We start from the raw sequence: 12,735 nt of genomic DNA on the forward strand, positions 1-12,735 counted from the left end.
CCCGGGTCAGACAACTATTCGAGTCACCCCCAATCAGCGTGTATTTTCTGAAGGCCCAATCTCACAGCAAAAAGAAGGAAACGAAAAAAAAGACCTGGTGAGGCAGATCCCTCCTGGAACCAGGGCCTGGCCTCAGGCCGCAGGACACCCCCATGAGCTTGTGAGCGCCCAGCCCTGGTGTCATTGCCGGCCGAGCAGTCCCAGCCCCAGGGAAGGCCTTGAATGTGAGAAACTATAGGGTGAGGTGTTCCAAAACACGGAGGGGCTCGCAGGTGGCAGATGGGCCTGCTAGGAGCAATGGTCCCCAGTCTAAGGTGACAAAAGGGAAAATAAAAGAAGGAAGCATGGGTGTAGAATGTGAGGAAAGAGGGAAAGACAAAAATGGGGAGGGGTCTCCCACACTGCCTCCCGGGCCCACTCGGTACCCCCAGGGCCGTGGGCGGCCGGGCCCCTCCCTTCATTTGAACCGCAGCCCCCACCCCCAATCCAAGGGCATTACCAGATGGGGGCCAAGGACAGCCCAGGCATCTACACTTTATTTCTTAAAACTTTTGTTAACGTTTAAAATCTCTCCCAAATAGGTTGTTTACCAAAGAGAAAAACAGCCAAGAAATTGGCAGCTAAGGGGCTTATCAGGAGGGAAAATGTAATAAAGATGAGTGTGCCATCTGAGATGAAGGAGGTGATTGAACAAGCCCCTCCTGGGTGCGCTCGGGCTGGCGGGCGTCTGTCAGGTCAAGGAGGGAGATCCGGGTGCGGACAGAGAGGGCAAGGCTGCACCACTGGGAGGCGGACACCCCAGTCTGAGCAGAGCTGGGAGCTTCAGCCTCATCACATCTCGAGGCCCCTCAGATCCAGCTGCTTCTCTCTTCTGGAATCAATGGGACATTAGGAATAGTCTCTTTGTCTGCAGGACATCCAGGGACAGACCTGAGAGGCTGCTGTCGGCCTACCAGCACCAGGCAGGTGACAGTAAATACATTCATGTTGGGTCTCCTTGCCAACGATCTGCCAGTTTCTAGAACCTTGGGATGGGAAGAAAATTTAGGGCTCGTCTAGCTCAGTGCCCCAGCGTGAGTGATAGAATTCTGCCTACAGCTTTCCTGCCAAGATTCATCCAGCCGAATCCCTCCAGTGAAAGACAAGTCGCCTCTGCAAGGCGACCTACTGTGTGCTGGGGCATCACACTTGGGAGACGGCCTTGTCCACAACAAGGGGAAAGGTGCCCCCTGGCAACCAGATCCCATGGGTTCTCAGTCTGCCTCTGGGTCCATCCCCAATTATCCCATCCTTCTCCACACTCAGGACCAGCCCCAGACATCTGAGGAATGCCATTACGCTGCACCTAATAACCCCTATCTCTCTCTCTCTCTCTCTCACACACACACACACACACACACCCCTTTTCTTGAGACCAAATCTTGCCAAACCAAGACCCCAGTTGTTCTTTACATCTCATGATCCTGAGTCTCTTCACATCCTGATCTCTCTCTGCTGGGTGTGTCAGTTTCACCATGGCCCCACCCAAATCAGCTTCCTTGTTATAGACACTGGGCTTCTGTTCACATGGCCCCATGATGGGGAGACCTGGGCCTGTTCTGTTCACTGCTGTATCCGCCCCGCAAAGATCTGTCTGCTGTCTGGTCCACTGCTAGACACTCAAGGAGTATTTGCTTAGTAAATGAATGCCATTTTGAAAATACAGGCTCACTCTGGTTTTGTTGTAGTTGTAGTTGGTGCTTGTTGTTAACGGTCAGGAGGAACAGTTTTACTCTGGATATACGAACCCCATCCAAGTAGACATATCAAACAGACAGCTGGATAGACAGACAAATCTGCAGCTTAGAGGAGAGGTCAGGGCTGGAGAGAGAGCATGCGGACACCAATTCACAGAGAATAAAGTTACATCACTGCATGAACTTGCCTAGAAATTCAGCTGATCCAGGATTCCAGCCTCTTTCCACGTGGCCTTCCAGAGCCAGCGACCAGCAGAACAGAGGACACGGGCCTCTCCTCTGTGCCCCACCCCCAACCCAAGCAGTAGAGACCTCAGGCTTGCTCCCCATCCCCCCCTCCATCCACCATCCCTGGGAGGTCCCCATCCTTTACACAAGGGAGTGTACTGCCCTCTTTGTCAATGGGGACTCCAGAGGAAAGATCTGAATCGTGTGCATTTCTGGGAGGGACATGGTCAGCTTCTCCCACTGCTAGAGAAAGCCAGCCACCTCCAACTCTAAAGCTGATTTCTTTCTCAGCACATAGTTGGACTTTCAGAGATCAGCCAGCGAGAAAGGGGCATTTGTGTGCTTTCTTCTCACATCCACTCACCAAGACAGGCACACAGTGTTGGAATCCTGGTGCCCCATGGTGGACTCCCAGAGACACGAGTGCCCCCTGGTGGTCAAAAGTAGCGCTGACCACTATGAGACTAACACCGTCAGCTCGTTAGCTGGTGATCAGAATAACTAACACTTACCAGGAGCATTTATCATGAGCCAGACTTGTAATAAAAAGTTTACCCAGATTAACCCATTCACTGCTCATCCTAATCTTATGAAGTCCTGCTATTCTACTGTTTTCCCCATTTTATAAATGAGAAATTGATCAAAGCAATCGGGATTTGCTCAAAGTCACAAAGGGTAGAGGAGATTGGCTGGTCTCCTCCTGGTCACCTCTCCCCTCCAGCTCCTATAGAGAGACATAAGCCATCCCAGAAGGAAAGGGGGAATTTAATACACATGTTTTTCATTTAAAAAGTAAACACATTACATATTTTGGAAAAACTGGGAAGAAAAATAAATTGCCTATTATCAAAACCATGTCAGCATTTTAACATACTTCCTTTCTATCTTTTTTGCCCTTAATCATAAGCAAGATATAAATTCTTCATTGAAGAATATTCTTTAAGATATTTTTCCTTCAAGAATTTTCTGTTTTAGAATATGAAAATCTGCTGTACATGAGAAATTGACAGAACATTGTAAACTGTCTCTACTTCAATAAAAACATATATACACACAAAAAAAAAACTTAAAAAAAAAGAGAAAGAAACAAGAAAACCAAAAAACAAAACAAAAAGAACTTTCTGTTCTTAGATGTGATTTTCACACTTTTTTAGTCAAAGCAACAGGCTTTTACTTGGACATCCAGGAAGGCTGACTGACCTAGAGCTCCCAGCCAGGAATTCTGTAACATCCCAGCCTGCCCCAGGGCGCTACCCAGAGAGCCAGGGTTGCTGTGGAGACCGAGTGTGGTGTGAAACCTCAGGGCAGGTCACAGAGCCAGTCAGCTGAGTGCACTGCCCTCAGGGCCGGTGTCCCAGAGGGAACTCTGGGGACTGCAGCTGACTCACCTCTGTCAGCCCAGAGGCTCAGAGCATGGAGAGCCCCATCCAACCACAGGACCTAAGATTCTTGGGAAGTTTCCCTCTGGCCGCCAGAGGGATGTGGCTCTGTGGCAGCCCTGTCTCCATGAATGTTTCACTTTTCGGCACTGTTTACTGAAAAGTGCCTTCCCCTCTCTGGAAGCCTCTGTGCCTCCACCTTAGAACTAAGACACTTCCTACCAGTGCAGTCCCCGTGGGGCCTCCAGGGTCAGACTCCCAACTCTGCCACTTGTGAGCTCCGTGACCCGGGCATCAGCTTAGCCTCCCAGACCTGCTTCCTCATCTGGAAAACGAAGCTAGTGATTGCTCAGATGCACAGAGTCGTCGGGAGAAGAGACATTTAGCTGAGTACTGGGCGCGCAGAGAGTGCTCAGCCGATGGTGGCTGTCGTCCTAGAAACCTTCTGCAGATGCTGGTGAAGGAGGGGACAGAGCAGCTATCTGTGGGCCGCTGCAGACCATGTGCAAACAACTCATCACCCACCTGCAGTGTCACTCAAATTCCTGCATTCCCTTAGTTCTCTGCAAGTGCCAGGGGAGCCAGGACCTGCCTGAGTCGTCTCCTGCCCACCCCACCCCCCGCGCCTCTCTCCCTCTTCCTTGTCCCATTTCCCAAGAGCATATTACTCAGACTGTGTAAAGACTCAGGCTGAAGCAATATGGTGCCAGCCCTGGAGCTGGAACAGGGTCCTGGGAGCCTCCTGTTGCCCCAGGTGTTACCACCTTGTATCCTGGACTGTGGGGACGTGAGGGGTCCCAGGAAAGGGGCCAGGGAGGCTGGAGCAATGGAGAGAATATGCAGCTGCCTCTGGACAAGGGCTCTTTACCACTGATATGGACATATCGGTTTACATTTTAACAACTGGTATGGCCAAACCATCATGTACCGGCTGATTTATGCCCAGCTGAGACCCTGGGAAGGTCATGGTGGGACCCCACCCCTGAAGAACATAGAGACCACAGGCTGTATTAAGCCCGTCTGGAGCCCATGCCCTGTTGCAGGGTAAGTGAGCTGGGGAGAAGGGCTTCAGTGCTCAAGTGTCTACTCAGCTGCTAAAACACCCCTATCCGTGTCACTCCTTCCTGCATGCCCTGCTGGTGCAGTAGAGACAGGGACCCAGAAGACGGACTATGCTAAGTCAGGCACCATAGTGAGTTTCTACACTGGGGTGTCAGTGCCAACAGCCCCATAGCCTGGGCCTGCGAGAAGAGTACACCAAACCCAGAACTGCAGCCCAACACCAGCCCCCTATGCCTGTTCAGCCTTTTATTCTACGAATACTTGTGAAGTCCACATTAAGTGCCAGGTGCTGTCCTGTGGGCACGGCACACAACAGTGAGCAAAGGAGTGCACCTAACCCAGAAGTCTCGCTGCAGGAAGTAATGTCTAAGCCAAGATGTGAGGGTGAGAGCCAGCCAGATGAGGAGGTGGGGGAGGCAGGGAGCAGCACGTGCAGACTGGAGACTGGCTGAGCTGCCAGTAGAACAAAATAGACCTGAACTTCAATATAATCATGTTGATGTGTCAAGTTTGGGGTGCAGTTAATTCTAACATGTGGCCTGGCTTCATGCTTAACCAGAGAATGGTTTGGGACAACTGTAACCCTGTAAATCTAAATTTCCAAGCCAGAGATCAGGTTGGCAGGGAGACCAGGTTGGGGCAGTGTCGTAAGTGGTTAAGTGCTGGACGTCAGTATCACATCAACTCCTGTTCAAGTCCCAGCTCTCCTTCTGAGCTGGGTGACCTTGGCTAAGTTAATTCAGCCTCTCTGGGCTGTAGTGTCCTCATCTGAAAATGGAAAATAATGCTGGCTTCTACTCCGGAGCACAGAAGTGGAATTCAAATGAGACAGTATATGAAGTCCTCAGCATGGTGAATGGCATGGAGTCAACTCATTATTAAAAGTGACTTTGTGGAATCCAGCCCCAACCTAAACATCATGCTGTGCCCAAGCATCTCAAGGGCTTTTTAGAACAGAAATCCAAGCTAATCCAAACATCAGAGCCGATGGTTCTTGAGAGTTTACACAGGCCAGCCTGGGCCAAATGCCTCGCATAGGTTACTTTACTTAATCCTCATCACAACCCAATAGTGGAGATGCTCCTGTTCACTGGTTTCACAAACCAGGAGGCCAAGGCAGAGAGGTTTAGCAACTGGCCTCATCATCAAAAGCTTCAAAAATCCAGAACACTGACAACACCAAATGCTGACAAGGGTGTGGAGCAACAGGAACTCTCACTCACTGCTGGTGGGAATGCAAAACGTTATTGCCACTTTAGAAGACAGTCTGGTCGTTTTTTGACAAAACTAAGCATTTTTCTTCCCATATAATCCAGCAATCCGGCTCCCTGGTATTGACTCAAAGAAGTTGAAAGTGTATATCCACACAGATATTTATTGCTAATTCTCAAAACTTGGAAATAACCAAGATGTCCTTCAGTAGGTGACTGGATAAACCGTGGTACCTCCAGACAATAGAATACTAGTCCGTGCTAAAGAGAGATGAGCTGTGAAGCCATAAAAAGGCCTGGGAGAAACTTAAAGGCATGTTACTAAGTGACAGAAGTCAATCTGGAAAGGCTACATACTGCACAATTCCAACTGCATGACATACAAAACAGAACAATGGAGACAATGAAAAGATCAGTGGTTGCCCATTTCTGGAGAGAAAGAGATGAACAGGCAACACCCAAGAGGATTTTTAGGGCAGTGAATCTATTCTTATGACACTGCCATGGTGGATACAGGTCCTTATACATTTGTCCAAACGCAGAGAATGTACAACACCAAGAATGAACCCCAATTAGACTATGGACTTTGGCGATAATGATGTGTGAATCTGGGTTCATTGACTGGGATAAATGTACCGTGTAGTGCGGGATGTCCATAGTAGGGGGAGGTTTGTGTGGTTGTGGGGACAGGGGGATATATATATATATCTGTACTTTCTGCTCAGTTTTTCTGTGAATGTTAAACCTCTCTTAAAAATACAATTTCTTAATTAAAAAAAAAAAAAAAGCACAGGCTTCAAATCCAGGAAGGTTGGCTCCAGGGTGCACCCCTATATCCACTGGACTTTACCATCCCCCACCTCTTAATGGAAGGAAAAATCTAACTTTTGAAAGAAGTTTAAAAAAAATGTACATACGAAGTAAAGCAAAGAGATTGCTGCGTTTTGGAATGTGCCTACAGTTCAGGTCTCCAGCCCTTCCTCATCCTTTCCAGAGGGCAGGCAGGACTTCAAGGCTGATGAAGCCGACCGCTGCCTTTGTGTCGTATGTGATGAAGGGCCCCTGACGTGTGGCATGAGGCCGGCCCAGCATCCCTGGGGCCCTTCGGTCTGGAGAACAGCTGTGAGTGATCTGGGGCACCCAGAGCAGAAAGCTTATCAGCTGGCGGGTCCCAGAGCTGCTGGGAAGACTATCTGCTGGTGTGGTTATGCCTCCAACTGTCCTATTTTTAGAGAAAGGCATTCTTTCCAGGGCTGTGCTCCCGACAAAGGAGCAAGCCCGCTCTGTCCCAGGGTGTAGCCGGTGAACATCAAGCCTCTTCCACTGGTTTGCCTGAGGGCTCGTTTTTCGGCAGGTTTGCAGACCATCATCCAAGGTATTTCACCAAGGGACTTATAACATGCCAGCTCATTCCCCAGGGGGAGAACCCGATGTGATATTGCTTTCAGGCCAGGAAAGGGGGACATGAGACATTGTACGTAAGGAGGACATAAGACTATTCAGACAACAGCAGCTCGCCAACATTTCAAAGGATACCATTTAAGGTCCATAAAAGCCAAGAGGGAGGGGATAGCTCTAGTGGTGGAGCACGCATCAGGTCCTGGGTTCAATCCCCAGTGCCTCCTCTAAAAGTAAATAAGCCTAATTACGCCCCCCTCTGCTAAAACAAAGCAATTAAATAGTATGATAGATAAATAAAACATTAAAAAAAGAGGTCCATAAAAGCCTTTTCTTTCCCTCTGTAAGGAGCCAAATATCGGCTTGAGAGACCATAGGAATAATTTATGTTTTAATCATCGTTGTGGGACTAGGAGCTGGGAGGACTAACGCTGGGTCACTTAGTTGATCCAGTCAGCTTTAGGTGTTCCCTACACCAAGCCAGGAGGCCAGACGGGCCCAGGGGTTGAGCGAAGCAGCCCCAGAGCTGGTTCAGGGCTCCACTCACGTGGATATCCATTAGGACTGCCTGGAACATTCGCAGCCCAATAGCTGATAATAATGATAGTAATAATAATAATAATAATAATAATAATAATAATAATAATAATAATAATAATAATAATAATATAATAATAATATAATAATGAAGGGATAATAATATCGACCCTTTTCAAACACCTTCTATCTGCAAAATAAACACATTATCGTATTGACCTTGGGGCAAAATCCCATGTTACTTTTCAGTTTTGCAGAGAGGTGAACTAAGGCTCAGAGAAGTTGTTCATCTAACCCGAGTGATAGCAAAGCTGATACACAGACTCAAATTTTTCTGACTCCAAACCTCATGCATCCTCTTTGCGTTTGTCGTGCCGGCCCTACTAAGAGCCTGAGAGAGGTTATGCCAAAGGAAATCTGGGTCAGGCTCTTGGTCGTTTTAACTTAGCATTTCAGAATTTAAACTCAAACCAAAATAATGGTATTTTTCTCAAGCACAGTCCCCGCCCCATTTGCCCTTGCACGTGCGGCTGGGTGATGCATGTTTGCTGACACCAAAGTCACGCAGTGGGAAGTTTCCTCCTCCAAGTTGGATGGGGACCTTGGAGACCCTCCTGGCCAATGCTCTTGTCTCCACGTGAGGAAGAGAAGAGCGTGAGAAGTTCAACAAAGGTCACACGGCAATGAGAGAAACTCAAACACAGCCCCGTGGCGTCCAAGTCTGCGACCCTTCCCACGACATCACCCCGACCCCATCGGCAAGACCCGGACTGAGCCTTACTGTCTGAAAGACATGCGCGATAGGGCAGTACTGGGCCAATGCCACCAGCATACCCAGAGTAAACGGAAGAAACTCTCCAACAAAAGCAAAGCACAGCCTATCCTGGGCACAGAGGAGTCCAGGTTGGTTTGTGGCCTTTCGGAGCCAATTTACCCATATGATCTAGTCACGTAATCACACAAGGGCTCACTTGTCATCCTCCCCTATAAACATACTTCCTGAGGGCAGCATCGCAGGTGTCTACAAGCAAAAACTTACAGCTGGCGGGCTTCCGTGAACTCCTGCAGGGCCCCTGCTTCTCCAAGATTCCAAGATGAGGTCTGCTGGACTCGCCTCGGATCAAAGAAATCCTGCAAAGACAGACAGGGAGGGGTAAGCGCGTGGTGTCAGTCCCAGCCTGAGTTTCAGTTCATCTCATTCCAGAGTCAACTCAGCAGGGTGTGGCGGACGGTAGGTGTCAGTCAAGGAGAGATGATGTCACAGCCTCCGGCTGTGTCCAGGTGCCCCTACCTCTCGGTGCCACGATGACCTGAAGGCACTCCAGCGCCACCAGGACCAGCCTCACTGGCCTGGTGCAGGGGTCGCTCACTACTCACCGGGCTTTTTGAGAGCTTGTTGGTTCCCAAAGTCGTGAGTCTGTTCCATCAATTCCAGGAGGTTCTACATTGGCAGTGGTTTTAATGATGGGGCTGGAGCTGACCACAGACTCAGGCACAGATACTGACATTCATTAAAAATGTGAGGTGGCCTCAAGCAAGGATTGCTAAGAAAGTTTGCAGTGGAAGGAGGAGAAGTCAACCTGTATTAAGCTTCTGCGTTCTGGATATTTACTGTCATTTAATCCCCACGTGATATTAATATCATCTCCAGTTGACAAATGCAGAAAGACTTTCAAAGAGATTCAGTGAGTTGCCCAAGGCCAGAAAGGAGGGAAGTGGTAGAACCAAAATCCCAGCCCAGGGGTTGGGGGGAATATAGCTCAAGTGGTAGAGCCCATGCTCAGCATGCACAAGGTGCCGGGTTCAATCCCCAGTACCCCCTCACAAAATAAGTAAATAAACCTAATCACCCCCCCACCACACACACACACATCAGCCCAGACCCACCTCACTGCCAACCCGCACCCGCCAGACCTTCCTGTGGCAGGTGGTGTTGGTTTCCTAACACTTCCTTTCTGCCTTGTTGACGTGGTTGCATTGAGGGGCAGTAAGGTGCCCAGGTCCGGATGGCCCCAGAGTTTAGTAGCATTGACCATCCTCTGAAGTCACGTTTAGTGACTGGACCCGATGCCTGAGCTATAGCTCAGAGTCCATTTCCTCATAGAAAGCATCTTACACACAACAGTCAGTGAGACTGCAGTCGCCATGTAATCACCACACCACTGTTCTGTGGATTAAGCGAACTCTTGATTAACCTGCAATATCACCATTTATAGCTTAATTTACTGGAAAATGCACTAAAAGGTCACACACTTTACCCTCACTTTAAAAAAAAAAAAAAACCCAACTTACAAGAGACTTCATGACTCCTTCATAAAGTTTATAGTCGACTCAAATTTCACAGGTCCAAACCCAACGCTGCTTTCCTGTTATCCACCCTTTACTTACCGGGAAGATCTAGGAATATCAAAAAATGGCAGAGTAAATCCCTGAAAGTATAATTATCTATGGGGTGTTTCTCTCTTGTCCCACCTCACTTTATTAAGTTGGAAAAAAAATCTTCCCTACAGCTTAAAAAAAAAAAAAAAAGGTGTTCTAGTCCAGAAGATAAAATTGGAGCCGTTGTACCCATCACAACCACAGTGATGCGCTTCCCTGGGAGGACTTCTGGTGCCGGGATAGCCCAGGGGCCCTTCCCCTCGCACTCCCGACCTTCTGCGCCAGATGACTCTGTTGTGGGGCGTCCTGCACGTTGTAGAAGGTTTGGCAGCAGCCCTGGCCTCGACCCACCAGACACCAGGAGCACCCTGTCAGCTGCGACAACCAGAACTGTCTTCAGACACCACCAACTGTCTCCCGGAGGGCTAGACAACCACAAGTTAACAGCCACCGGCCAAGGCTGATGAACCAGAAGGACCTGTTGACTCACAGGTCTGCACTAAACCTGACAGAGCCATGAAACATGCCACTGAAATGAGCAGGACTGAGCCGTGTTCTGTTAGCAAGTCCTGCCCTGTAAACAGGGAGCAGGGGGTCACTGAAATGGCCTTCGGCTGTAATCACGGGCAAGGCCTGGTATCCAGGCCATCAAGAAACACGGCCTCAGAGAGCCACATTCCCTCGTTGCTGGTTCCTAGGGATCCTGAGGCCGAGTCTGTGCCCTCAGGCCCATCCTCCTGGCCTCGGTTCCTTCCACTCACATGCAGGCTATAAAAACCCTGCCTTTCCCACTGCCCTGCCTTCTCCTCTATTCTCCCCCCAGCGGTGGATGGAACTCCCTCCGGGTTCGAGTTTCCCCTCGCTGCTCACTTCTGAAGCCCCCGTTCTCAGAATAACTGTCTTAGCTCAGCAGGGCCACCGAACGGATTCCAGCAGTTCAGCGTTCAGTGGGACTCTCATAACCTCCGCAGGATCCTTTGGGAGACTGCCCAGGGCGGGCTCAGTAATGTGTCACTGCCGTAAGCTGAAATCTCAGGGGACGCCCTCCTCTTCCACCCCTGCTTCGTGCTCTGGCAAAGCACAAAACGGGAGTTGACCCTACAGGCTGTCAAGCAAACGGGAGCTCCTTCCTAGGTCCTCCCAGCCCTGTGCATCCCTCGCTAACTGTGCTCCGCCCATTCTGAGTCACTCTCGGGACCACTCTCTTTTATCTCAATAATAATCAAAGGTAGAAAAAAAAATCTGTTGACTCATAAATGTATATTAAGTCACTGGCTTCCAGCAGCTGGAGTTTACATGATCAAACTGAGCGTAGAACCTCATTCACTCACTCGTCCCAATGCTCCAGGAGGGCAGGGAATCCTGCCCTCGGTTCACCCCTTATTTGTTGAGCGGATTAGTGCCCACTTCGTCTGAGGTGCTGTCATCTGTGCTAAGAGTACCACCGCGAACAGCGCGGGCACCAGCCCTGGCCCCGAGTTCCCCTGCGGCAGGAGAGCAAGAGAACCGGGAGAGAAACAAAACACTCACAGACTGTGGTAAGAGCTAAGCGGAGGGAAACTGGGGAGGGGAAGCAGCCGGCTTGAATAGGGTGGTCAGGGAGAGCCTCCCGGAGGAAATGCCATTAAGCTGAGACTAGAAGGCGAAGTGTGGCCTGAAAAGATTTTCAGAGGAACACACACACACACACACACACACAAAAACACACACACGTATAAACATACACACACACACACATATACACACACAAACACACACACACACACACACATACACACACACACACACACACACACACACACACACACACACACACAGAAATACACATACACCCTTTGCTTCAAGGGAACATTTCAGGACTGAGGAAAAAGACTTCAGCACAAAGGCCCTGAGACTTCCTTGCTTGCGTTACTCATTGAAAATAAGGTAAAAAAAACCACTATTTCCCAGAACAACTGTATTGACCGTAACACTGGGTGATATCTATGTGAGAAGACCTTGACCCAGTGATGGTGCTGGAGGTGACAGGAAAAGAAAGACCTTTCTTCCCGAGCTTAACCCCGGACTAATCCCAGATAAAGAGATTTGATGACTATGGGCTTAGAAGTATTTTTTATTTACCCCCACCCACAGTAAATAAATAGATAGATAGATAGATAGATAGATAGATAGATAGATAGATAGATAGATAGATAGATAGATAGATAGATAAATAAATTAAATAAATAAATAAATAAATAAATAAATAAATGAGTATTTTTTTATTTAGGGGAAAAAAAAGTTTGTGACTAAAATACCAACCAGAAAAGTAACTTTATTATTATTAATTACTCCATCTGAAACTATCCATCTTTACCTCCTTTTCCCAAGGAAATAATTACTGTTACAGTGTGAAACTATATATTTATATTCTATAGATATCATTTAAAAATACCTTGTAACTACAATCGTGTCTGTAAAACTCAAGGTACTACCTACAGCAGCACCAACAGGTGACAAGTTAAATCTGTGTTCTTTCCTGTGTTTAATGCTATCTTCAGCATTTAAAACTTTTTTCCCTCTATGCGAATCAATGCCGACTTCCCCAGCCAGTGCGCGCTAGCTCATTTACTTCTGCTGGCTGAGGATTTAGCAGGTGCCAGGCACTGAGGCCGAGACAGAGGGGTTCACCAGGGAGGGAGTCCCAGCCCATCTCTGCCCTCAGGGGGAGTCAAGTCCAACATCGGGAGATGGGCAATCAACAGATATTTACAGAGAGAACGACTGACAGCACACAATCAAATCACCAACCCGGTTTAAAAAGTC

General features: G+C 48.6%; 1 protein-coding gene across 2 annotated transcripts in view; it reads right to left on the bottom strand.

Moving 5' to 3' along the window:
* The window catches only part of RAB3IP (RAB3A interacting protein), a 149,173-nt gene that overhangs the window by 134,908 nt on the left and 1,530 nt on the right, over nucleotides 1-12,735 (bottom strand). For both annotated transcript variants that reach the window (XM_074375425.1, XM_074375424.1), the window contains exon 2: nucleotides 8,591-8,682. In XM_074375425.1, coding sequence (XP_074231526.1) covers nucleotides 8,591-8,682 — 92 coding nt within the window. The remainder of the gene's footprint in view (nucleotides 1-8,590; nucleotides 8,683-12,735) is intronic.

The sequence above is a fragment of the Camelus bactrianus genome, chromosome 12, assembly GCF_048773025.1.
Source record: "Camelus bactrianus isolate YW-2024 breed Bactrian camel chromosome 12, ASM4877302v1, whole genome shotgun sequence".
Taxonomy (NCBI): domain Eukaryota; kingdom Metazoa; phylum Chordata; class Mammalia; order Artiodactyla; family Camelidae; genus Camelus; species Camelus bactrianus.